Raw genomic sequence first — 27,500 nt, forward strand, 5'->3', positions numbered from 1 at the left:
GTCATAGTTGTTGTGTCCTTGGGCAAGACACTTCGCCCACCTTGCCTCGTGTGAATGTCGATAGTTAGCCTGCTATCGGTGTATGAATGTGTGTGTGAATGGTAACGTGGGAAAGGAAAACAGGTCTCCCTTGCAATACCTGTATAAATAAAGGTTTAAATAAAGGATTGATTTTTTTATTCAATTTGAACGACATCTTGTTTGCAGGTTTTCTTTGTGGAATCAATCTGTGACATCCCAGAAATTATTGCAGAAAATATTAAAGTAAGAAGCATCATCACATTTTTCAAATTTAAATGTTTGGAAGAAGCTTGGATGTACTGTTCTCCATTAAATTCCCCAAAACTGTTTTTTTCTTTCCAGCAAGTCAAATTTGGGAGTCCAGATTATGTGAATCGTGACATAGACGAGGCAATGGAAGACTTCGTCCAGCGCATTGAATGTTACAAAGCCAGCTACAAGACCATAGACGATGAGAAGGACAGGTACTGACCTATAAGGATTTTCTTTGTTACTTTGATTACCCCACATTTCTGTAAAATTCAACTTAAAGCTATAGCGCGTAACCAAGCCCCAACCTCAGCGATTTTTACCAGCATCCAATAAGGAAGTGACCTCAACTGTAGTAACCGGAAGTGCCACTAGGGGGGTGGTACCAAGACTGAGCCATTTTTCTTTGACTCACTTGTTAGACAGGCCGTTTTCAAAGTCTTATTAAACCTATTTACAGCCTGGTCCACAAAACCATTTTAGTCTGTATGTTTATGTCATATCTCCATGACAACACTGAGGAGGGTGAATTTTTTCGGACCACGCTAGTTTTTATTTTATCGGAGGTTAAACTGTACTGGCGCGATCTCTTGAGTGACAGCTCTCCGCCCGTTGTCCCTCACTTTGCCTCGGAGGTATACGTCAGCTATCTCCCTCCCCCTCACAAAATGGCGACGCGCACAAACCAGGATTATTGGATGCCGTGTGAATAACTGAGGTCAGCCCGGATGCTACATCCATATTATTTACTATCTATGCGCGTAATTTATGTTGCCCCCATGAGGAATTCTGAGTAATTACAACAGCACTGTCGACGCATCTGTATGAGGTAAGCCTTTACCTCATACAGATGCGCATGTATTTTATAACTTGTACTGTACGTCCAGGTTTTTTCTTAGCGGTAGAATCAAAAACTGAAACATTTCTTGAGCGCTTCTTCAGTGTCAGGGGGCGACTCCAGTTTGCAAACACTGCCATACAGAAAAATACAGAGAGAGGTTTGTGGAGCTGATTGGCTTAATCAGCTTTACGTCAACTCATTTAGCAATGGCTTGAATGTAACCGACATTCATTTAAATGGAACAGTTACGCACTATAGCTTTAATTTTAAAAGTCTGTCTTCCCACATTGCTGCCTTTGAACAGGAAGCTGTCCTACATCAAGATCTTTGACGTCGGCAGCAGATATCTGGTAAACCGGGTCCAGGATCATCTTCAGAGCCGGATCGTTTACTACCTCATGAACATCCACGTCACACCGCGCTCCATCTACCTCAGCCGCCACGGGGAGAGTGAGCTCAACCTGGTGGGACGCATCGGGGGAGACCCACGCCTCTCGCCAAACGGAATGAAGGTGAGAAGATTAGGTTCTTAGCTACAGTTATATACAACAATGTGAAAATATGCAATGATTTAATGCTTGTTTTTGTCTCGTCCGTACTGTCTTAAATGTGAAAACTTAAATTGTCATGTCCCTCACCTAATGTCATGTCTTTCACCTGTCTCGTCCTGTATTGCTTCACGTAAATGAAAAAATAAAACAAAATAAAGAAGATTATACATTTAGAGTTGTTGAGCAGTTAAAGGTGCAGTCAGTGATTCTGGAGCTTGTTGACGAAATAACTTTTTGTCAAAAAAAGATGAATACCTCTTCACGTTCCGATTCCTGTCCGTACTGTTTGCGCGCTAATAAATAAAGGGGTGTTATTACACAGCCTAGGCTCTGTAAATGGGTAGCAACATGCCAATTTACAGAGCCAGGCTGTGTATTTTTTAAAGCGCACACACTGTATGTACAGGTAGCGGATAGGAAGGAGGATTTTGAATTTTTTTAAACGGACATCAAGCATTCTCCAGCATTGCTAACTCTACTTTTAAATAATTTTATGCAACAGTTTTTTTTTAAATGTACACATTGTTTGCAGTATGCCAGCGCCTTGGCGACCTTCATCAAAGGTCAGAATATAAAGGACCTGAAGGTGTGGACCAGCCACATGAGGAGAACCATCCAGACGGCCGAGGCTCTGGGAGAACAGTATGAGCAGTGGAAGGCCCTCAACGAGATAGATGCTGTGAGTTTATAAAATGAATTTACATATCAGGCAAAAACATTGCCTTTGTTCAAGCACTAATCAAATTTGAGATCTTATGCTGTCCATAACATGTCTTCTTTTATACTAGTTTACTGTAAATAAAAGTTCTAAAATGCACAATTATTCAGGTGTTCATTTTACTAAACCTGTTTGTGTCTGTATATTTTTCCTATACAACCATCTTTAACGGCCATTATCTCAACATTGTCACTAAGGGCGTATGTGAGGACATGACCTATGAGGAGATTCAGGAGAAGTTCCCTGCAGAGTTTGCAATGAGGGACCAGGACAAGTATCGTTACCGTTACCCCAGGGGAGAGGTGAGAGCGCTGTCTGTTATGTTTAATGTAATGCTACAGCCTGGAGACGTGTATTTATGAACAAGCCCTGCAAATAACATACAGCCTAATGTATTAATTAGTAAGCTTGAGAAGTAGGCTACTGGTAGGTGGATTTTAGATACTTTCGGAGAGAGACACGCTAGCAGTTTCCCCATGTTTCCAGTCTTTATGCTAAGCTAAGTTTACTTTGTTCCTATTGTAGCTTCATGTATGGGAATGGTATCGACCATCTCATCCGACCCATCAAAAGCAAAATTAATATAGAAGTGCACTCCCTTCACCATCAATATTCTGCCAGACATATTCATTATAGGAGAATGTGGCAAAAGTCAAACAGGGTCAGTTAAAACGTTGCAAAGGGCACATGCTCTTGTCAAATGGACTGGGAGAGTAAGATAGTACGCGTCTAGCTGAATAATTGATGAGCTCTCCAATTATATTGTGTCTTGTTTAGTCCTATGAAGACCTTGTCCATCGTCTGGAGCCGGTGATCATGGAGTTGGAGAGGCAGGAGAATGTCCTAGTTGTCTGCCACCAGGCTGTGATGCGCTGCCTGCTGGCTTACTTCCTGGACAAACCTGCAGGTACAGAAATCCACCCAGCTTTTTATTCTAGCAGTAGAATCAACAACTGAATCATTTCTTGGGCGCTTCTTGGGATTTTTCTGAGCTCCTTCGCCAGTGTTGGGGGGGCGACACCAGTTTGTAAACGCTGCCATACTGAGAAATACAGAGAGAGTTTTGTGGAGCTGATAAGCTTAATCAGCTTTGTGTCAATTAATTTGCCAATGGCTTGAACGTAACCGACATTCATTCTTATAAAAAAGTTACGCACTATAGCTTTAAAGTTGTTTCAATACCACAAACACTCTTAATGAATCATCTTATTTTCCTCCCTCTGTAGATGACCTGCCTTATCTTAAATGCCCCCTTCACACAGTGCTCAAACTCACACCAATAGCCTATGGTAGGTGGTACTGTAAGTGTTTCAGTGTATGATGTTTCAAATCTTTGTAAATCTTTCACTGATAGTTTGACTTTCTCTTAAATCCCAGGTTGTAAAATCGAGTCATTTTTCCTCAATATTGAAGCTGTGAACACACACAGAGAACGGCCAGTGGTGAGTTTCCACTACATTTGTCATAAGAGATACTTACTTGGTTTTGCCGACTTTTGGTCTGTGATACATTCCATACACGTGATGGTAGGCAGTAATGTTTTGTCATTTGAATGTATTTTTGAAAATAATTGTGTTATGTACTGAGTAATGAGCAAACATATTGCTGAACTGATATTTTTTTTCTCTTCCGTTCCTTTATTTTTGAACGATTAAAACAAAAAAAGTGTAAGAAAACATCACAAACTTTAAAGTAAGACTATGTATCTTTGGATTTTTTTTTCTCATTCTTTCTTTCTTATAATGAAATATTGAATTCCTAAGCAATAAGAAGCTCCTTTACACAATAAAACACACATATAGTATTTTTTTCTGCCACTATCTCACTTGGTCTGGTGTGACTTTAAAGACTTTAAACTTTAAGCACTGCCATCAATTAGGAAGTTTGGTGACTTTTTGCTACTTGTATACTTGTGCAAATCTTACACTGTGTTTAAACATGTCAAAGGTTACTACTATCAAGATGTATTTAAATCTGAAAAACAACAGAGCACAATCTAATTCTGTACAGCCTGTACTACCTATTGTTTAGGCAATTACTATACAAAAAATATCCACCACTCGCAACCACTTTATACTAACAGGAAATTAAGCAATACATGAAACTTTGAACTTGCCCTACAAGTTGTCTTTAAATAGTTTATTTTCACCACAACCCACAATGTATTTATTTGTTTTTCAGCTGCGAATAGCTTCTCCTCCTCTTTTAACTGCATTGCATTGTGGGAGAAAAGGGCCCACTCCAGTATTTTTACAGTACTGACAATATTTTTAATGCAGTGTGTCTGGTTTGAGTATACTTAATTGTATTACTTTTACATATGGGCTAAAAACCTGGTAGGAATGAGTATGTTTATTGCTTTGGGGACAAGCCAATAATCAAATCCTGCTATAAATAGACTTTCACTACGTGTGTTTTATCTCGTTACAGAATGTGGACATCAACAGAAACCCAGAGGAAGCTTTGGTGACCGTTCCTGACCACATATAAAGGCTGTTTTGCGAGAAACATCAACACTGCATGTGATGCTACGTGTTAGCTTCACTAAATATTTTAGATTGCACTCCAGTTAAAATATTGACTGTTTACAAACAGCAAATGTAGCAGAAAATGAGGAGATAGAAATGGGACTATATTAGCCATGCCTGTATATTAATTTATTTTGTTAAAACGTCACTACAGAGGCACATGATCTTCTTACAATGACTGGAAATGTGAAGCTGAACAAGCACTGGACATTCTGTTTTCAACGTGTGTGAAATGTTCCTTGAAATATCTTAAAGTCTGCTTTTATAAACATTTGGAAATTGTCACATTGTTTACACATGATTTAGAGAAGAAAAAGAAATGCGCTGCGTATTAAAGGTGGATTCAGCGATTCTGGAGAACGCTTGCTGTCATAACTCTTTTTAGTCAAAATTTGTGAATATCTCCTCACAATCCGCTACCTGTACATACTGTGTGTGCGCGCTGGAAATAAATCCAGTGTTAATGCAAAGCCTAGGCTCTGTAAACACTCAAGGCATGTAGCTAGCTACCCTTTGATAAATACCCTTTGTAAACATACCAGTTTACAGAGCTACATGCCGGACAGTTGGCGGATCGTGACGAGATATTCACTGATTTAAAAAAAATAAAAAAAGTGATTTTGACAAAAAGCGTTCTCAGCAATCACTGACCCTTTAACACTGAGAAAGAAACACAATGTAACTCCTATATGCATATCTGACTATACAGATAACAACAGTGTGGGATTGATAATCTAATTATAGAGGTGGGAATCAGCACCATGGACAGGTCCCAAACAAACAAAACATAATCCCTGCGTTCCAAATCGCATACTCTTTCGTTCTTCAATTCTACATACTACTACATCTGACCATGAAAATAATCTAGTTAGGATGCAGTAGGCATACACTTGCGACATACTTTTACTTATTTATTTCATCATAACATTGCACCTTGATCTTGCCTCTTGCTTTTATCCCCGTTTGTTTTCATATGGAGGCTCCGTTGATGTGACGTCACTTCTGGTGCACACTGGATTGCGGGTCAGAATCGCCCAAATAGCATGCTGTTATCAACACTAAAAATGGGGTATTTCTAACCATACTAAATCTGGCCACAAGAATCGGGAAATCCTAAATCTTTTTTGTTCCATACTGAATAGTAGAGTAGTATGGGTATTGGAATGCAGCCTATGTTACAGATTTGGGTAATGATGATGTAATGTAGATAAGGTGCCAAACATTCGGCGGATTAGAATGATATTTATATTGTCCATGATGTGAAGCCTTCAACATGTAATTGTGAATAAAATAAATCCACAATAGAAGTCACATAAGGCCCATTGGTGTTTACTTGGCAGCCGTGTCATGTTATTAACTCAACCTTGGAAAAGTTAAACTGAACAAAATAACTCCCACACAGACCAATGTTCTGTTCCGTTCAGCTAGTGATTGTGAAAGAGCACTAAAGGGAAATGAAAAGTCACATTTGGGCGTAGTTTATAGTTTATAGAGGTGGAATGTCACTAAATTTACCCAAGTAGGCTACTGTACCGTATTTAAGTACACGCTTGAGGCACTTGTACCTTATGTGAATATTTTCTTTGCATGCTATACTTTTTACTTCTACTCCACAACAATTCAGTGTGAAATATTTTACTTTTTACTCCACTGCATTTATCTGATAACTTAAGTTAACTTTAAGAATTTCGATTATTAGAACATGAAGAGTTGATAAAATATTGTATACTACCCAACAGTATGTAGGCGTACAATACAAGCACATATGAAACATTAGTCAATTCATCGATAAGTTGATTGACAACTTACGTTTTCTATTGACTATTTTGACAATAGTATTTTTTATGCAAAAACTATGAAAATCTAATCTAATATATACTAGCCTAGTAGGACCGTCACTTTACAGTAATACAACAGGCTACATTTTCCTTATTATAGGCCTACATTTAGGTAGGACGTTTTCAGTGCAGGATTTTGAGCCAACTTGTAGCAGAGTATTTATATTATTCGCTGTTGTAGGCTACTTATACTGAAGAAAAGGATTTGACAGTCTAGAGAGAGTTTTTCGGAGCAGTCCCACAGAGAGGAGGGCGGAGGTGTTTTCCTGAAATAGTCGAGTAGGGGTTAATAATCCTTCATTTCTCACGCACCTCGGTGGCAACAGTCCGCGAAAATATCCAGTGTGCACGAACCACAGACTGTATGAACTCATGCTGGGCGCTGCTTTCACCATACTCACGCAACTTTCTGACTGAACTGTCTGAACGTTATTTTTAATTTTTCTCGCAATCTTTTGATTGTTCACAACACCTGACGGATTTTTTTGCCAACATACATGTTGTCATTGTAACTGCAGTGGCGCCGTTGAAATTCAGCTGAGGTGAGTGAGTGAGGGAGGGGGAGAGAGACTGCCCCCCTTGCAAATAAAAAGAGAAAATGACTTGTGTGTAAAATGTGAGGTATGCACAGGCACACCGTAAACCTACCTACTACTACTGCTGCACGAGCTGAACGCGAGACCACTGGATAACTTACTTCAGCTTGGAGTTTAAAACCTGAATGACTTTGGACATGATGAGCTTAAAAATTCAGTGCGTTCTGGTTTTCTTCACTTTTTACGTGCAAGAAGGATTATCAAGGAATTATGAAGCGAAGCCTGGAGCAGATATTCTCTTACAGGTAGGATATATGTTTTAATAGTTTTGTTTTTCTCAGTTTTGTTTGACAGGGCTGCAATTTTCTGAATAACACTTGTCCGTCAAACCAGGCTGAATACAGACAAGAGGACCATGTAACTTTACAAATAAAATGTCATTTAATTTAGCATTTGAAATATAAAGTTTTGGTAATGCTATTTGTTTGCAAAATATTTTTAAATTCAATGTTTTCCAAATTCTTGCCAGCACAGTGGCTCACATAGGCAGAACAGAAGATGCCACACAGTTTCTATATTTTTATATAAATTCCATACGTTTTTATGTGTCCCTATAAAAGCGGTTCCTCTCTTTAAAGGTGTTTGTTTATTTTGTATATTCCCAGCAATGACTCCCAGGATATGTGGTAATGTATTGACACAGGCCATGACTTGTCTGCAGAATTAACATTTTGAGAAAACCGTGCAATCCTCGCCGGCCCTGTGTACAGTGAAAGCATTTATTTAACGTTCCACTTCCCCTTCCATTCATGAATGGCTTTGATTCAGACTATTTTGACACTAAATCTTGACCCAGCCCCTCACATATAGGCAGATTGTCGAGACTAACTTCAATAGGGAAGCCTTTGGAACAAACGATGCAGCCAATTAAAGGTGTATCTGGAGAACGCTTGTTTTCTAAATAATTTTCTCTTAAAATCTGTGAATATCTCCCCACGATCCATTACCAGTCCGTACTGTGTGTGCACTGGCTAAAAAATCTGATGTTAATACACAGCCTAGACTATGTAAACTGGTACGTAAACAAAGAGGGCTATCGTAGCTAGCAACATGCCCATTTACAGAGCCTAGACTGTGTATGAACACACTATATACAGGTAGTGGATCGTTAGGAGATATTCACTGATTTTGACAAAAAGTGATTTTGACAACAAGCGTTCTCCAGAATCGCTGACTCCACCTTTAATGGTATTATACACCACATGTGAACAATGTGCCAGCAGCCTCTATATTTAAAAACACTTGTCAAACATCTCATAATATGACCCATGCACTGGACCAACCTGGACTGACTTACTGCCTTTTTTCCCTTTCAGAGAATAAAACGTCAAAGCAAAGCAACAAAACCAGCGGTAAGTTTGTGCAAGGACTATCATGAAATGTGAAATATTCCTTTAGTTGTTGGTATACGATTTCAGCTCCTAGAGACACAAAATACAAGGTAAAATAAAATATCTGGTGATGATTATATACAGCCTAGGTTCTGTAAACGGATATATACGCAAAGGGTATATAAACAAAGGGCACCCACCGTAGCTAGCCACATGCCCGGAGAGGCGAGGCTATAGGAGGTGGATTAACACTGGATTTTTTCTCAGCGCACACACAGTACAGACAGGTAACAGATCATGGAGAGAGATATTCACTGATTTTGACAGAAAGTGATTTTGACAACAAGCATTCTCCAGAATCGCTGACTCCCCCTTTAAGTCCTGTTGTACAAAGTGACCTACAGAATCTCCATCTCTCATTATTTATCATCAGTAGCTCCACTGTGGGTTCCCCCTCTGTTTGCTTCTGTGTTAACTGTGAAGAAATCCCCTGAAAACCTACAGTAATTCAGTTAGTATAGCTCAAGCCACAGCTTTCCTGTATGTATGGCTGGAGGGGCTGATGTGGCCTGTGCTGACCATGGTTGGTCATCAGCAGGCGCCAGCGTTACCCAGGTAAACAAGGGGCGGACACACACACACATACACACAGATACAGACACCCACCCACACACACACCCACCTACCCACACACACACACTCACACACACACACACACACACACACTCACACACACACATACACTATGCAGTTGCTGTGTTGTTTTGTTGATTCACCAGATTGAGTAGGGCAAACCTTGATATGGGGAAATAAAATAAAAAGTTAGGCCTTATCGTTTTCCAAGCCAACCTAGCTTTACTACTACAGTATATCAACTGTGGGAGTTTCGACTGACGATTCATTGATTTTCATGAGGAAGCCCTATAGTGTGATGTTTATTATAATCTTTCTTGATTCGTCCGTACTGTTAAACATTGATATTCTCCAAGGTGATAAGGTTCTCCTATACATCCTCAACTTCAGTGCTTTCAGACCTACTTCATCGGTGGAAAGATGAAGGTGTATTGAACTCTGAGATCCTATGTAGTATAAATGTGCAAACATGATACAAATCGGTTCATCCTAGCCTGAGAAAAGGCAGAAAGAGTGTTTTATGGTTTCACTGTCTAACCCTACATTTTCCCACGTGTGACATCACACGTGGTAAAAGGGGTAAGGTTAGGATTGACAGGACAGCTGGGCCAAGGGAAGACTGAGGAAAGACTGAGGGAAGAAAAACCTCATTCATTATATTATAATAGCGATTCTATAATGATAGAACGCCTGCTCCGTACGGGTGAAGTATTCCTTTAAGTGACAATTGCATATTGTTGTCCCTAGCTGAAGGTGACAGACTACCATGTGAAGTGTTCGGTAGTGTCCCGCTACGCTGTCACCACCGTCCAGAGCTCAGTTTGGAACCAGCTCCCCATCATCAAGGAGGCTGCCTTCGAGGTGGACCTGCCCTCCTCTGCTTTCATCTCCAACTTCACCATGTAAGTCTAATGCTAACCCTATGCTGTCTGTCACTGCCTCTCTGTTACATACACTGTAAAACATCTACGTATCAGTACATCCTACATTTGTTTAGAAGTGTTCTTGAGTGTCCTTTTGTTTCTATTTCCGTCACTTCTGATCTCTTAATATCTCAATAGAAGTCAGGCATTGCAACCAAACATCAATCATTGAAGCATTTTAAATCGAGCAAGGAGCGATGCTATGTTGGATCACCTTGTTTCTACAGTAGCACATCGATAAACCTTATGCATTTTTATATATAGTGGTTGTCCATCGTAAATGCACCTGTTGAAAGACGAAGAAGAAGTACTGTAGAATAAATAACTAAATACATCTTCACCTCATCAATTGATGTTGTGGAAAGGCTGGAGGCACTAGTGGATGATACCATCTTTAGTAACTATAGCTTATTGTCCTTGTAGGCCACCATAGCTTCTGTAAATTCTCCGAACAGGAGGGGTAGGCAAGGGAGCGTTGTAATCTAGAACGTTCACCACTAGTTGACACCAACAAACACCTATATTACACACTGAATTTAATGGTTTTAAGATGATATTCCACACCACAATTGGAGAGTACAAAGAACTTTAAGGAAAATTAAGGAAATATAATTTTTGCCAAAAATATTATTTCTTGCCTGCAGAAATAACGTTTCCCTGTAACATGGTGAGGAATAGAAAAAACTAGAAGTAATGTTTTTCCTTAATGGGTAGAATCCAGGAATAAAACATTATGTAACTAAGGATAATTCCGGGTTTCGGAGGAGATGCATCATTTTGATTACTGACCACTCTCCTTTAAAAATTGCTAAATATAAACAAAACAAATAAGTCAACCCGGCAGCGCCAAACACGGAGCCTAGAGCTGGATTTGGGAGCGGAAACAGGTCAGGAGGAGGGGGGGACCTGAGGCTAGATGAATACAGGGCTTTGTGGAGCAAAGTCAGAAAGTTAATAGAGAGAAAATGACAGGAGGTTGCCCATGCAGCCAACCCCCGCGCAAAGTTTACTGAGGCAGCCTGCCAGTTTAGATACGCCACACACCCACCCACACACACACACACACACACACACACACACACACACACACACACACACACACACACACACACACACACACACACACACACACACACACACACACACACACACACACACACACACACACATACCTACATCTACTGTATGTACAGGTATGCGTGCCTACATGGAGGTGGATGTAGACTTAGATTTTTTTATAAGTATGTGTGAGACTGGAACAGCTTTTTTATCCTTCACATCTCACACACACACACACGCACACACACACACACACACACACACACACACACACACACACACACACACACACACACACACACACACACAGAACCTATAGGCCGTTTGCACGTCACCAAATCGGCTAAACCCGTAGGGGGGAAAAAAGCTGGGCTGTGGCAAATGTTTTGCGTTAGTTCTTTGGCATTTCTGCGTCCGACACTAAGAGCTCTGTGTTCTGTGTGCATGTCACTACTGATGTACAAGCCATTCCTGAACCCCCTTCTGCCAACCAACCAAGCAGCCACACATAGAAATACAAGCGCCTCCATTTTTCCACCCTTAGCTCTCATGCCATTCTGCTCTGTTCCTTCAAACAAGACAGCGCTTCAAGCCCGTTGGGTTTATTTTAGTTAGTTTTTTTTCTTCTCTTTGGATATATTTGTTCAAAGGGACTTGACCTTAATTTAGCACCTTCTCATGTGACATCAGTGGTCACTAAAAGTCTAGGAAGTGAACTGTGTGTGAATTGGATCTAGCTTTCGAGGCGGCGGTGGTTTTGGTTTTAGGATTTGGCTGGGCGTAGTATAGCACATGGCGCTGGTAGGCTGCGACACTCCCTCAGAGCGTCATCGGGCTGGAAGATCTCTCCTAATTAATGGTGTTTTGAGAAGGAAATTACTCTTTTCCATTCACCCTGTTTATGACCCCACCTCTATCGTCCAAATATGGCACAAACGCCATTTGTAAACAGGCATTATGTGTGTTTGTGAGGGAGCTTTGTTGATTGCTCTGGAAATACAAGGAGCGAAAATGAAGTAAATCAACAGGCTACACGCAGGTTGTTGAAAGCATTTAAAAAAGCATTGAATATAATATTCTCAAAAGAAGGCCTGTAGAGTATTGAGTTTCCTTACAAAGTCGAAAGGTGTGAACATTTTTTATTGGTCTATAGGATAAAATAAATACTCAAAGTCAGAAACATGTTTTCCAGATAAGGTCATGTAGAGGGGTCGTTATGTGACAAATAAGTTATTTATGATTTTGTTATTAGGAGTATACACACACACTTTACAATAGCTATTATTATTTTAATGTGAGTTTATGTATTTTTCTTTAATCAAAAGGACTTTAAAATGCCCACAGATTTTATGTTGGCATTACATTTTGTGTTCAAAGTCATACATTTAACTTGGAGATTCCTCAAGGTCCCCAACTCAATGCAGGCCAGGTGTGTGTTTCTGTAATATAACCTGGCTACTGTGAGTCACACAGAGAGCGTTTTCTTGGTGTTTTTCTGTGTCCCATCAGCACCTCCAATGGAAAGGTGTACGCTGCCCAGGTGACGGAACGAGCTGCCGCCAGGAAAATTTACGACGCTGCTAAGAAGCAAGGGAAAACAGCCGGGCTCGTTGCTACCAAGTCAGTCCCAGGCACATTTATTATTATTTTCTTGAAAGCTTTTGTGCTTAACTTTTTCATATAAATGTTTGTCTTTGTGTTACATTCAAGACATTGCTATACTAATTGACACAAAGTTGATTAAGCCTATCAGCTCCACAAAACCCTCTCTGTATTTCTCAGTATGGCAGCATTTACAAACTGGTGTTGACCCCTGACAGGAGCTCAAGAAGCGCCCACAAAATGTTTCAGTTGTTGATTCTAGGCTACTGCTAAGAAAAAAACTTGTTTTACAGCAGGAGGATAAAATCCATACGCGATCACCGAAGGCTTACCTCAAGTAGACGTGCAGACATTATTGTTGTGAATTCCTCATTGGGGCAAACAGAAGTTACGCACTATAGCTTTAACCTCCACAAAGTAGAAGTTTTTGATACATCCAATCCAATATGGTGATTTATTTTTCCCTTGTTCCAGAGAGAGGGAGATTGAGAAGTTTCGAGTGGCAGTGTCCGTACCATCAGGAGCTCGGATGTTCTTCTCTCTGACCTATGAGGAGCTGCTCCAGCGCAGACTGGGCCGCTATGAGCTGAGTGTGGGTCTGAGGCCGGGGCAGCCCGTTAACAACCTCACACTGGACGTCAGTATAAAGGAGGGGACCGGAATCAGCTTCATTAAGGTCCTTCCACTCAGGACAAGCCGACTGCTCTCCAACACCGCTCAAGGTAAAATCATATTGTATGGAATGTAAAGCCCACTGAGACAAATGTCTATTTGTGATATTGGGCTATACAAACAAAGCTTATTTTATTTTATTTTGTTTTATTTTATTTTATTATATTTTATTATTTTGGTTAAAGCATATACTGTGAGATGGTTAATCAGGATGAGCGACTTTTAAAGGTCTCGTATCATGTTCATTTTTAGGTTCAAAATTGTAATTTGGGTTTCTACTCAAAAATGTTTCCATGTTGTCGTGTCCTAAACACCTTTTGTATTTTTCACAGGGCCATTGCTTAAGATCCTCTTTTTAGCTTATGTCTGAAACGCTCCGTTTTAAGGCCTGTCTTTTTAAGCTCCGCCTTCTGAAAAAAGCACTGTCTGCTTTGATTGGCCCTGATGCTAAATGGCTGCTGGCTGTATGTTAATATTTACTGTAAATACATGAGTATTATAACAATATTCTTATCTAATTCTCAGGAACAATTTCCTAACATGTCAAACAGTTCCCTTAACTTAAATGCATTAGATCATTAACCACTAGGCTTCTTCATTACTTTTACATGGATAGAAACACATACTTCTTCCCTGCAGGTGACGCAGACGCCCCAGCCTTCAGTAACATTGAGCGAGGCGCTAGCTGTGCTCGCGTGCGCTACAGTCCCACTCTGAAGCAGCAGAACAGCTTCTCCTCCAAAGGCCTCAACGCCGACTTCATCATTCACTACGACGTGGAGCTCAGAGACTTCATGGGGGAAATACAGGTCAGGAGCAGCTTTTTACTTCTGGATGAAATTAAAGGTGCAGTAAGCGATTCTGGAGAACGCTACGTCAAAATCAGTTAATATCTTCTCACAATCTGCTAACTGTCCGTACTGTTTGGTTGCTGGAAAAAATTGATTGTTCATTTACAGCCTAGGCTCTGTTAATCAAAATCGAATAAATAAAATGTCAGCACACACACACACAGTACGGATTGGTAGTGGTTCGCGCAGTTATTCACTGATTTTGATGAAAAGTGATTTTAACAACAAGCATTCTCTAGAATTGCTGACACCTTTACAATTGTGTTTTCCGTACCAATAAAGGTTGTATTATGCCCGTCTTATATTTGTATTTCCATCCTCTCCCAGGCGTATGATGGCTACTTTGTGCATTACTTTGCACCCAGAGGTCTTCCTGTGGTCCCTAAAGATGTTATATTTGTCATTGATATCAGTGGCTCAATGATAGGCACCAAGATGAAACAGGTAACGTGGACAAACATACTCAATTACATACTCAATTGGCTAGAGCTACAATTCCAAGATGAGACACGTTGCTAAAATATCAATTGTATTAAAAAATTATACTTTATTGTCCTCTTGTGGGGACTTAAATTGGACTGAATTACTTAGCTGCACAATAATGATAAATAAATAAAAACAATAAGACAGGAGTTAGTAAAATAAAAAATAACAACAATACATATAAAAAACTAATATTCTGCAAAGTTTATGTGGAATTTTTTGTCAGTAACTTGAATGCTTTCTGTCAGTAGACCAAACAGGCCATGGGCACCATTCTGGGGGACCTGAGAGAGGGAGACCACTTCAACATCATCACCTTCTCAGACAAGGTTCACACCTGGAGGAAAGGCCGGACGGTGCGGGCCACTCGACAGAACGTACGAGACGCCAAAGACTTTGTGAAAAGGATCATTGCAGAAGGATGTGAGTATAAATTATGTTTAAGATGTGTGTATGAAGTTAAAGGTGCAGTGTGTAAAGGGAATTGGCATCTTTCAGAACAGACAAATGGCATATAAAGGCCGTTTTAGACGATAGGCGACATTCCACTCGCATTGTCGCCTGGCCCCGCGGCATTAAGTTGCGCTCCCCGTGTGAAGTTACGGGCGGAGGAGCTAAACAGTTCTATAAAAAAGATAAACAGATAAACAGTTCTCAACTATTCCAACGGCTCCTACAAGCACGCGCATACGTTCGTTGAGCACGGAAGCGACAGTTCCACGGGACTGTGCCCGCTTGTCGTGCCGTCTGACAGAACGCTGCGCCTTCTCTCTGCCCGCTCGCCTCTCCATTGAGAATGCATTAGGAGGCACGACAAATGCCTCCCGTGGGAAACGGCCATAATATTCATGGAGGCCATTTCTTTGGCTCCATAACCTTACCATTTTGCATCATAACTCATGAACCAAACATGATAACACATTACTACTATAATTTTTCCATTCTTCTGTATTCCAGGGACCAATATAAACGCGGCTCTGCTCTCAGCGGCCCAACTCATCAACCCTTCATCCCCCACCTCTTCCAAACACACCTCATCCCGTCGCGTCCCTCTGGTGATATTCCTAACCGACGGTGAGGCGACAATCGGAGTCACTGCCGAAGACACCATCCTCAACAACGCAAATAAAGCTTTGGGCTCGGCGTCCCTGTTCGGCCTTGCCTTCGGAGATGACGCAGACTTTCTCCTTTTAAAACGCCTGGCTTTGGACAACCGTGGCGTGGCTAGGATGGTGTATGAAGATGCAGACGCGGCCTTACAACTGAAGGGCTTTTACGATGAAGTAGCCAGCCCTTTGCTTTCAGACATCCAGCTGACCTACCTGGATGAACAGGCGTTTGACGTAACCCAATCCCTCTTCCCTAACTACTTCCAAGGGTCCGAATTGGTGGTGGCAGGGAGGGTCAAATCAGGGACTAAGGATTTAAAGGTGTCGATGTCCGCCACTGACTCAAAACAACGTGTGAAGTTAGAAAACGATGTATTGATATCCCAGCCAAAGGGGAATGGAAGTGTAGATTTGCCAGACTGTTCGGGAGGCTCAGATGGGATATCTAATATCGTGAATCGTCTATGGGCGTATTTCACAATCAAGGAGTTGCTACAGGCCAAACTAAATGCTACCGACCCGGCAATGCAGAGGTTACTGGCAGAGAAGGCCACCAATCTCTCCCTCAAGTATAACTTTGTCACGCCAGTCACTTCTTTAGTTGTGGTCAAGCCGGATGAAGAGGAAGTTGCTCCAACCACAACAAAACCAACCGCTACTGTAGCCACAACAACCACGACAATATCAACAACGACAACACCAACTGCTTCCACCAAAATATCAGCTGCCCGTGTTGCTAAGAAACCTAGCTCACATTCTAAATCTAAGCCTAAGAAAACAAGACCAGACTCTCCTAAGCCACCTCCGAATACACCACCGACTAAAAAAAACATACTGCCAACGTCCACGGCTAAAACAGTGGTTTCGCAGTCCAAGAAAACCACAGCTACAACCACTAGTCCAAGCTTAGTTAAAACTGCCCCTGCGCCATTGTCGGGAAAAAAGCTTTCTCCTTCACAAAATGAATCCAAAATGGCGGCCTCTCCTCCTCCACCTATCCCTGCTGGTAAGATTCCCACCTTTCTGCAGAATGCTTTGAAAACAGCGCCACCCCCCGCACCTGGTAAAGTGTCCACACCCCAACCACATGCCTTAAAAACAACCACTCCTTCTACAACAACCACAGTGTTAACAATCACCACTAGCACTTCCACATCTCGGCCTAGTTTAGTCAGAACCGACCCTATCCCATTGCCCCCACAGCCTGGGACAGTGAAAACAGCCCTCCCTCCAGTCAAAGTTATTGTGTTAGAGTCAGTAAATAGCTCCACATCTGCCCCAGAAGTTCCTAAGCGATCTGAAAGCGTCACAGTTGCTATGCCGTCGCTGGCGTCTCCGTTGCTAACCTCTCCCACCCCGGCAACGGCTCCGATAGCGGACGACAACAACACAAGCTTGGAGACGGACTTTAAGATCGCAACATTTGTGTCGGCTACCTTCGCTCCAATGCCGGGGGTAACGGACGGGCCAAGACTGTGGGAGGCAGCGGGGCTTCTGGGTAAGTGGTTCACACTGGTTTTGTTTGTGTTATCTGGAATCAGAAAATATGGATATAAAAGGGTGCAGACTTCTGTAGGTTTATTCCTAATTGTTTGCAAAATTTTTCTGTCCACTAGATGTCTCTACTTTCATTCAGAGAAAAGGTAAAGTTCTGGTCGAAAGGAATTCAAAAAATGAATATTTTTGTTTGTAATATATCATGATTAGCATTGGAACAAAAAATAAATTTATCTTATGTTCTATCTTTTATAGATATTGACCTTGTGAAGGGTGAGTATGGATATTTAGGGTGGAGTCAGCGATTCTGGAAAAATCACTTTTTGTCAAAATCAGATCATATAGTCTGTATATTAACACCAGATTTTTTTTCCAACGCAAACACATACGGACAGGATTTTGACAACAAGCTTTCTCCAGAATTGCTGACTTAACCTTTTAATGCTTCTTATTGTTCCCGGTAAAAATCTAACTTCCTTTATGAGCATCTACGTATATATGTCCTAAACTCAGATTCTCATTGGTTCCCCAGACTATGATGCAACCTATGACTACGACTATGACCTCAACTATAATGACTGTAAGTTTGAAATCCTCAGAAGCGGTGTATTTTTTCTATAGCTGCTTTTACCGGCCTGAAAAAGTTCCATATCAAATACATGTTCTTATTTATTTTTTAGGGGACCATACTGTCGACACAGAATCATTTGGTAAGCATATAGTGGGTATTATTTAACATTTTGATTGTGGAGGCACTGCTTGCATTACCAGTGCAGTCGTGTCATTGCTTTTCAGGCCTTAAAAATGTCCATGTCAAATAAATCTTCTCATTTATTTCTAGGGGACGAAACTGCAGACACAGGAACATTTGGTAAGTTTTTATTGGGTATTAATTACAGCTGCTGGGTATTGTTCAAAAAATGTCAATATCGATACCGATAACGATACCTTTACTTTGATACTGGTTCCTGAACAATACTTTTTTCGATACAAGATGTCTTTACACATTAGGCTAAAAAACATTTGACAAAAATCAATAAATGATACTTTAAATAAGCTGAAATGTAGTTACTGCCTTCAGATTACCACAAATGTCCTATCTCCTGAGCCACTGCAACTCCACACATACATTTTTAGATGGTATCCTGGCATTTCAGTCGGTGCCACATACGTATTGAACTTTCATTTCCAGCCCTAACTGCATGTCTTGAATAATAATAACTGTGGTTGTTGTGTCCTTGGGCAAGACACTCCACCACCTCGTCTGGTGTGAATGTGTATGACTGCTGTATGTTTGAGGTGGTGGTCGGAGGGGCCGTAGGCGCTGAATGGCAGCCCCGCTTCCGTCAGTCTGCCCCAGGGCAGCTGTGGCTACTATCGTAGTTACCACCACCAGTATGACAGTGTGTGAATGAATGGAACCTGGAATCCTGTAAAGCGCTTTGAGTGCCTTAAAAAGCGCTATATTTATCCAATCCATTATTATCATTATCATTATAATGTGTATTTTATTGTAGAGGCCCTGTCATTGGTTTCAGTGCTTGGAAGTCAGTTGAATGTCTTGTGCTTTTAGAACCTCCGGAACCATCAAGATTGAGCACAGTCCGGGTCTTCTCCTCATCAGGTCAAGAACCTATGTTAATTTATTTGTTTTTAATCAGACCATTAAAGCCATTTGAATATTGCATTCCCACGACCACGGTTTACTCACCTGGATGTATTAATGTTAATTGTTTGTCTGTTGTAGTTGATGGAGATCCTCACTTTGTGGTCCAGTTGCCAAAGCTGCGTCAAAGCTTGTGTTTCACACTAGACGGCCGGGCCAATGATGTGCTCAGACTGTTGGAGGAGCCGGAGAGAGGTATGCTTAAAAAATGATATCTATATTTTCAGTTTAAGCCATAGTGGATACCTTCTGTCGCCCCCATGAGGAATTCTGAGTAATTACAACCACCCACAAAATGTTTCAGTTGTTGATTCTCCTGCTAAGAAAAAACCAAAGACGTACAGCAGAAGGAATATCATCCATGCGCAATGACTGATGGCTTACCTGATGTAGACACCCCTACAGTGTTGTAATTACTCAGAATTCCTCATGGGGGCGACAGAAGTTACGCACTATAGCTTTAAGTGTATTACTAATAGTGTGTCCCCTACTGCTTTAAGGGATCATTGTGGACGGCCATCTAATGGGGGCTCCCTCCAGGCACGGCGTAGAAGAACGTTCCAGAACATACTTCGACCAGCTGACCATCTCCACGGCAACAGGCGGCTCCGGTGACATCATGATAACGTTATCAATGGACGCTGTAGTGGTGGAAGGAGAGGGGCGGGACATCCTACCAACCAATCAGCAGGGGTCTGTGACGAGGCAGGGCGTTACTGTTACTGTGGACAACCATCAGAGCTGCTGGGTGGAGCTAGCCAAAGATGTGCGGTTTTTAATCTTGTTTCATCAATATAAACACCCCAGCTACCTGCAGATGGCTCACCTGGGATTCTACATCATAGACGGACGGGGGTTGTCCGCTTCAACGCAAGGCCTTCTGGGTATGTGTTATTTCTTTACTGTTAGTTAATGCCACTAGTTTTACTTCAGTTGTGGATAGGGGCGCTTCTAGTTTTCTAAAACCTCTGGGGCTTAGCCCAAGACGGAAAAGGATATATTTCTATACTTTATTGCACATGCAAAAAAAATTCAAAATGCTTTACCTAAATAAACAAAATAGGCAGTTTATTATAGCTTTAAATAGCTACCTGACTGCTGTGCTGCTTATCCCCAGACATCTAAAGTTCCAGTCAAGTTATATCAGAGCAAAATTAATACAAGTGAGACAGATCTTACATTACCTATATGGATCTGACTGTTTACTGCTCGTGCGGTAAACGAGGGACATTCGAGGACCGTCAGAAAGGGCTTTAGCCCTGAAGAAAACAGCCTAGCGACGCCACTGGTATCTGATATTATCTGATTTTTGGTTTTAAAGAGATACAAAATAATTAGCTAGACATTGCCAAATTTGCATATCTATTCAAACATGAAAAACTGTAGCCTAATACAAAAATTATTGGTAACACTTTATAATAACTATCCGTTGTAACTCGTTAATAGATCATTAGTAAACTCTTAATTTATGATTATTAATGATTTGTTAAGTGTTTGTTAGCAGTTTGTTAAGGATTTATAACAATGGTAGATAGTTAATAGCTTAATAATTGAATCAGTTCATCTGGGAGGTAATCCGAGATACCGACGAGGCTGAAATAGGCTATAGACTATACACAGTGCATGGGCAACTGAGGGCAGCCCCATTTTCAAATATTTTTAAATAAACTCAATACACACTGTGCATGCCATGGACTTGAACGTGACGTGATCAGTTAATCTCGGATTACCTCCCAGATGAACTGATTCAATTATTAAACTATTAACTATCTACCATTGTTATAAATCCTTAACAAACGGCTAACAAACACTTAACAAATCATTAATAATCATTAATTAAGAGTTTACTAATGATCTATTAACGAGTTACAACGGATAGTTATTATAAAGTGTTACCAAATTATTTGTTTAAATGTAAGTAATCAACTGGCTAGTCTAAAAATGTCCGTCCATTCACCTGCAGTCTAACCTTAAAACAATGGGTTTTATTTTTTAAATCTAAAAAAGTAAACTTATTCATGAGCAAGAGTAATGTACTTGATGTAAATGTTACTTACCACCACCCTTGTCCTTATCTGCCTACAGGCCAGTTTCAGCATGCGGACATGACTGTTACAGCAGTGAAGGATTATCACAAGGAGTCTGTCTCAGCCCAGGGTGTACTGAGGTGGGGCGGGACGGAGCACATGCCCGTCACCCTGCAAGACAAGACGCTGAAAGACACCGTGCGAAAACGCCACATGGGCAAGTGTTGGGTGGTGCCCAAGGCCGAGGTAGAGAGGCTACTGGGCCATCCCTACCAGAGCTACGTGGTGGATCGGGTCAAATTCTAGCCCCAATTCTCGCCTCTTTGCTGCACAGCTCAGGTTGGTTTAATGGTGATATTATTGGACAAAATGATGAGCAAGAACTGGGACTCCATGAGGCTAAAATGAAATGTTTGAAAAGGTGTTGTTATGCAAAATCAATATGCATATGTGGCTGGTGCAGGATAAAAATAAGTGTAAATGAAAGTCAAGTCTACACAACAGCTTAAAGGCGGAGTCTGCAATTCAGGAGAGCGCTTTTCACATTTTCTCAAAATCAGTGAATACCTCCTCCACTCACTACCTGTCTGTACTGTGTGTGTGCGCTGGAAAAAAATCCTGTGTTATACACAACCTAGGCTCTGTAAACTGGAATGTAAACAAAGGGTATGTAAAGAAAGGGGGCCAACCGTAGCTAGCAGCATGCCCCTTAACAAAGCCTAGGTTGTGTATAAACACAATAAAACATTTTTTACAGCACACAGGCAGTACGGACAAGTAGTGGATTGTGAGGAGATATTCACTGATTTTGACAAAAAATTATTTTGATATCAAGTTTTCCAGACTCGCTGACTACACCTTTAATGTTCTTAAAAATGAAATGTTGCCACAGTCTCCGAATGAGGCTGTTATATTAAGTAAAGCAGAAGTGGAACACAGGTGTGGTTTTAAAAGAGGGAAAGAGAGAGAGTGACATATTGGAGATTACAGTCAAACAGTGAAGCTGAATTTAATGGTGAAATGAGGACGGACTGAATGGCTGCTCTTCTCCATCATTTAATTTGAATTGGATTAAAGCTCTGTATCTGGGCTAGAGATTCAATATGTTCCTGTTCGCATGGCAACCAGTGCAGGTCTGTTGGTAATGCAGCAGTTTGCTATTGCTTGTTAAAGTGTCTCTAAGGCCAGACACTGCAGGTGAATAGGGTAATATTTTAAAGTTAAAGATGACGTCACCTTCAGAATGGTGCAAAGGATGATTATGGAAAGTTTAGTTGATGTAAGTGCTTTAGAAGGTGATATTTTTGGTTCAGAGTATTGAAATAAACGAATGTTGAGATAATGGCCGTTAAAGATGGTTGTATAGGAGAAATGTATAGATGCAAACAGACAAGGTTTAGTAAAATAAACCCTTTAATATACATTTTGGACCATTTATTTAAACTAGTATGAAAGAAGACATGTTATGGAACCAAAATAGCCAAAAATCTTAAAATTGACCAGGGTTTTAAAAAAAATACAATGTTTTTACCTGCAGTGTTTCGCCTTAACACAGAATCTGTATAAGATATTTATCAAGATTATTGTTATATTAAATCGTGGAATGATTATTAGGCGAAGCCAGATTGTTCTACCTCAGAATCATCTGTAAGTATTAAAAACTGTATTATTCTATAAGCTGTATTTTTATAGTACAAATGTATATAAAATATTATTGTTCGTATGTGTAGATGATTTTCCCACGACCACGGTTTACTCACCTGGATGTAGGAGTTGACATCTTTTAAACAGAAAAAAACACAACAAAAAATCTCTCCAGGTTTGCCATGTGCTTTTTATTTTTTACTATCATTTCATTCATAGTTTAATTCATTGTATTTGTTACACGAGACATTAGGCATTGTTCACATACTAGTGATCAAACAAGGACTTACAGTAAGTTTTTTTCTACTACTCAGCCTATTTTCTTTATGTTCAATTCGAGGGATATTGTCAATAGTGGCTTTTTTCAAAAGGCCGAAACTGGATGGAAATTAAAAACAGTACAACCACACACAAGGCTTTTGTTTTTCAATAAATAAATAAAAAGACAAAGGACAGTAAGTGATGCCGAGGAAAGGCGGGGTTAGGAGAAAGGGGGCTTCGAATAGTATATCTATGTTCAAAGAGTAAACAGTATTCCAGTTTTTATCAGTAACAATGATTTTTCCAGGATGAAGACCACACACGATGTTGAATGACGCACAGCTGTGTATATTGACTGTTTGCTTGTTATCCTTCCATCCAAAACCTGTTTCTTAGGAAAGCTTATGATCATATTTAATCGTGATGCGACACTGGTATGATCACTAAAAGACACAGCAAATAAACAAAACAAAAAAAACACATAAAAAGTTTGAGTGTGTGCATCACTTTTTTTTTAAATCCATTTTTATCAATCGGAACATAATAGCATAGCATACTCAGCATTTTTGACATAAACCTTTTTTCCACAGTACGTCAGTGAAAGTCAAATAAATAATAAAGAGCATAACAATAAGACACGTCAACACCCCAAACACACAATGCCTTTTGAAGTTGTGGATAAAGTGGAAACGGAAACCTACTTAAGTGGTCTTAAGGGAAAATGTGTTTTGTCGTTTTTGATGTGTAACAACAATCAAAGCCACGATTAAATCTGGCCTTTGAGTGAGCGTGCATTGCAGAGATATAAGGGACTGCCTCAGCTCTAGCTGTACAAACACAACAACTACAGCCCTCCATTTGTTAGAAAAAACAATATCCCTTCTGTGGTTTTGACTCAGATCTGCAGAGCGACATCATACACCAACGAACAAACTCTACGTTAAATATAGTCAGCAACTTTTCAGCCAATAACAGCATAAGCCACACCATTTTTTGGCACGAGACTGACCCTCCGCTAACAGTGAGTTAAAAACAAAAGCAGTCCATTTTTTTTAAGAAGAGCCCAAACATTTGAATAAGACCCCCAAATTAAGGCTAAAACCAAATAAAAGCATCTTGGTTCTTTCTCGTGGGGCGGCACCTGTAACAGTGGCTTCGTACTTTTTACGTTTTTTTGCTATAATACAAAGTCGTTTTAAAGTTATGGGAGTTTCCAGCTTTTCCCGCTATTTCGACTACTACAATTTTTCATAGGATTTGAGTCCCTAAGGGGAATGACTTATCTAAATGACATACACAAGGGTTGAGACAACCAAGACGAACTCTATCTGGTGCGTTCACTATCAGCTGAAATTTCAGTCTTCACCCTCTTCACTCAAAAGTGAAACTTTCCAAAAAAACTTCCAAGTCCAAAACATTCTCCACATACATTCTTTTCCCCCCGTGGCACACTTCCTCTCTTCTCAACAAGTCTAATTTGCCAGAATCAAGATTGTTTATCATCACTCATTCCAAATCTTCCCAGAAATACTTCGTTTAAAGCCTTGCTTAGCACTATAGATAAAAATCCTTCTCTCGTGACATTCCCTTTTAAATTTTTTTTTTTAAATATTCGACTTGAAGACCACAGTTCCAACCCTCAGCTCTGTAAACGTCATAACTTCAGCCAGTGAAATGTGCACCAAATATATAGAAATAAAACTCTCTTAATAATTTAAAAATGTTAGAACGTAAACTATTTCAAATTCAAAATTAAACATCACACAACAGAGGATAAATAAAAAGGAATGTATTTTTGGGGGAAGGGGTCGGTAGGGGGGGGGAGTGACAGTTAATAGCCACTGGTTAGCTTGCCCGCTAGCACAGGGGGAACACAACAGCATTGCAAAGAGTGAGCGCTATCAGTCGACAGAACGGCCCATTTATTTATATGTAATTTTTCATTACTTTTTTTTTTTTTTTTTTTTTTGCCCGACCAACAGATGTTTGCCCAAAAATGCGCGGTTGCGTCCTTTTTAAAGTAACACAGGTAGAAGACCACGTAAGAGAAAAGTGAAAGCAGGGTTGACAGGAGCAAAATGCATGGAATGGGTCCAGCCTTCATACCGCAGTGTCGTCGTATTAGTCTATGTACAATACTACTGTGTGTGTGTGTGCATGTGTGTGTAAAAGATGCATGCATGTCAACTGGAGGTGAGTGGCCCCTTCCAGAAGATTCTACACTAAAGCCATTACAGATCCCCTCATGTCAGAGCTTATCAATGATTTGCTCTGGTATGAGGAGAACATTGTTACAGAAAGAATGAAATGCTTTTAATATTAATATATTAAGACATGATTATGCTGTAAATTTCTAAAATGGAATGAAAGACCATATCAACCCTGCTTTTCGGTGACGGAGATAGGCGAGTGTGAGTATTTGAACAGTGTGTGTGTGTTGTGAGCATATACGCGTGTCAAGAGAGAGAGAGAGAGAGAGAAGAGAGAGAAGGAGGCAAATGGCTGAGGACAGGCAGAGCTCAGAAACACACACTCTCTCCCCAACACAAACCTGCTACCCACCCAATTTGTGTGTTTTTTGCTCTTCCGGCTCTGTCCGCCATTTTTTTTAAGCCCCGCCTCCTCTCCCAAAGCCCCTGGCGCCCTCCCTCGGAAACCCCTCTAACCCGCTCACTGCTCGTCCTCCCCAAACACGTCGTTCTGTTTGCGCTTCATGTTCTCAAAGTCAAAGTCGCTGCCCGTCATGCGCTTGTAGATGTCCTTGATGTCGTTGCAGGTCGTCTCAAAGTGAGTGGTGGCGTCGTAGGTGCTCGAGGTGAAGACCTGGGAGAGATTACATGACATGAATGAGTATCTATTCTAAAGCTATGCTAGTAGCTTTGCGAGGCCAAGTACAAGTACATAGCCATGCTTGAGCTAAATGCTATAGCTTTAGTGGACAGTGAATATGTTAACCTGCTGATGGTAAACAGATAGGGGTGAGCCTTAATAGTCAACTAATCGAGGTTCCCTTCAAAGGAGCCTGATTGGACTGTGAGAATGGCAGTCGAATGGTTAATTTGGTCATGAAATTAGGAACATGCTATTTCGGCTATATGGTGGTGCTGAATGTCTTCTGATGGTTCCTCCCAATGAATCATGATACATCACCTTTTGAGGTATAAATATCAGACTATTGTACTGTATGGTTTAAATATAACTTTGTTTTTGGTCCTAAACCAAGGTAATGAAACATGTGAAATTTTGATCGGATGATGTCGCTAGAGGATCAGTCAAGAAAATCACAAAAGTCAAAATTAGAATTTTTCCTCTAGGGCAAATTTCATGGCAATCCATCTAGTAGATTCAACGATACAGTTTTTCAGTCAAAATGTCAACCCTGTGGCGGTGAAAGAGAAAAAGTCGAGGGATCACCAAACTCATTAGGATGTATTGTCTAGGGACCAATAATGTCGTTCCAAAATGTCAAGGCAATCCTCCAAGATGTCAAGCAATTTCACAAAGAAGTGAAAACTCTGACCTGCTAGTGGCACAATATTGAAATGTTGGAGGGTTTCCAAAGTAATGAAAATCTATCATCTAGGATTGCATATCTGTAGCAAATGTCACAGCAATGCAGCTTATATTTGTTCAGATTTTTAACTCTGGACTGCACTTGTTAACCCTTATGGTGGTGTTTAATGAAAACATTTCAGACTAGATTAAAGTGGTGGATTGACTGAACAATATTGCCATTCATAGGGACATACTGCTAGTGTGGACTACTGGCTAAGAGTATCATTTCAATTTAGTTTTTCTCATGAAATAGCTTTTTATGCTTTTAAAATGTGAAGATAAAATATTTTACCTGGCTCTCAGTGCCATCATCCGTGGGCTCATACATGTCACTAATAGCCACAAACCTGTAAAACAATCACAAAGAACAACAGCATTTACTCATACTGTTTATCAATCCCAATATTTTAAATCATGTCATCATAGTGTTAAAGGTGCAGTGTGTAATATTTATTTTAGTGGTATCTAGTTGAGATTCCAGAATGCAATGCTCCCTGGGGGTAACCCCGCCCTTTGGAATAATTTACAGAAGCTCAGGTGGCCTTTTAAGGACAAGAAGCTAGTTACTAAAGATGGCATCCTCATCCACCACTGCCTCAAGTCTTTCCACAATACCAAGTGATGAGGTGAGGATGCATTTAGTTTAAAGTACTTCACAACTAATTATATTCCATTTCTACCAAGTCTGTTCTGAAAAGAAAATGCTAATCAATTCTAAACACTGTACCTTTAAGTTTTATGAATCTAATCTAAGTTAGTGAATCTATAAATGCTCATTGAAACTAATGAAACACTGACTTCTGGTCAATGGGCTCGAGCAGCTCCAGTGCCGGCTCTATCTCAGC

At 40.5% G+C, this 27,500-nt stretch overlaps 3 protein-coding genes across 4 annotated transcripts in view; 2 read left to right on the forward strand and 1 right to left on the reverse strand.

The window, feature by feature from the left end:
- LOC307252571 (6-phosphofructo-2-kinase/fructose-2,6-bisphosphatase-like) overlaps positions 1–4,870 on the forward strand; it is a gene marked incomplete at both ends in the record, with an annotated part of 10,909 nt that extends 6,039 nt beyond the window's left edge. For both annotated transcript variants that reach the window (XM_080030277.1, XM_080030276.1), the window contains 9 exons: positions 208–264; positions 364–485; positions 1,416–1,623; positions 2,195–2,341; positions 2,578–2,682; positions 3,158–3,287; positions 3,607–3,669; positions 3,758–3,822; positions 4,811–4,870. In XM_080030277.1, coding sequence (XP_079886403.1) covers positions 208–264; positions 364–485; positions 1,416–1,623; positions 2,195–2,341; positions 2,578–2,682; positions 3,158–3,287; positions 3,607–3,669; positions 3,758–3,822; positions 4,811–4,870 — 957 coding nt within the window. The remainder of the gene's footprint in view (positions 1–207; positions 265–363; positions 486–1,415; positions 1,624–2,194; positions 2,342–2,577; positions 2,683–3,157; positions 3,288–3,606; positions 3,670–3,757; positions 3,823–4,810) is intronic.
- Positions 4,871–7,127: 2,257 nt separating this feature from the next.
- The window catches only part of itih6 (inter-alpha-trypsin inhibitor heavy chain family member 6), a 21,645-nt gene continuing 1,272 nt past the window's right edge, over positions 7,128–27,500 (forward strand). The window contains exons 1-18 of the mRNA XM_080031378.1: positions 7,128–7,587; positions 8,659–8,694; positions 10,054–10,208; positions 12,798–12,908; positions 13,365–13,612; positions 14,202–14,371; positions 14,741–14,857; positions 15,148–15,319; positions 15,854–17,503; positions 17,622–17,648; positions 17,758–17,775; positions 18,035–18,082; positions 18,183–18,212; positions 18,344–18,373; positions 19,076–19,126; positions 19,250–19,363; positions 19,669–20,052; positions 21,254–21,534. Coding sequence (XP_079887504.1) covers positions 7,468–7,587; positions 8,659–8,694; positions 10,054–10,208; positions 12,798–12,908; positions 13,365–13,612; positions 14,202–14,371; positions 14,741–14,857; positions 15,148–15,319; positions 15,854–17,503; positions 17,622–17,648; positions 17,758–17,775; positions 18,035–18,082; positions 18,183–18,212; positions 18,344–18,373; positions 19,076–19,126; positions 19,250–19,363; positions 19,669–20,052; positions 21,254–21,501 — 3,729 coding nt within the window. The 5' untranslated portion in view covers positions 7,128–7,467 and the 3' untranslated portion in view covers positions 21,502–21,534. The remainder of the gene's footprint in view (positions 7,588–8,658; positions 8,695–10,053; positions 10,209–12,797; positions 12,909–13,364; positions 13,613–14,201; positions 14,372–14,740; positions 14,858–15,147; positions 15,320–15,853; positions 17,504–17,621; positions 17,649–17,757; positions 17,776–18,034; positions 18,083–18,182; positions 18,213–18,343; positions 18,374–19,075; positions 19,127–19,249; positions 19,364–19,668; positions 20,053–21,253; positions 21,535–27,500) is intronic.
- Positions 21,517–27,500, reverse strand: part of gdi1 (GDP dissociation inhibitor 1) — a 12,447-nt gene continuing 6,463 nt past the window's right edge. The window contains exons 9-11 of the mRNA XM_080031379.1: positions 27,454–27,500; positions 26,948–27,002; positions 21,517–25,923 (exon numbers count right to left, since the gene is read on the reverse strand). The exon at positions 27,454–27,500 is cut by the window's right edge and continues 98 nt beyond it. Coding sequence (XP_079887505.1) covers positions 25,771–25,923; positions 26,948–27,002; positions 27,454–27,500 — 255 coding nt within the window. The 3' untranslated portion in view covers positions 21,517–25,770. The remainder of the gene's footprint in view (positions 25,924–26,947; positions 27,003–27,453) is intronic.

Source organism: Ammodytes marinus (genome assembly GCF_949987685.1).
Source record: "Ammodytes marinus genome assembly, chromosome: 7".
Lineage (NCBI taxonomy): Eukaryota > Metazoa > Chordata > Actinopteri > Uranoscopiformes > Ammodytidae > Ammodytes > Ammodytes marinus.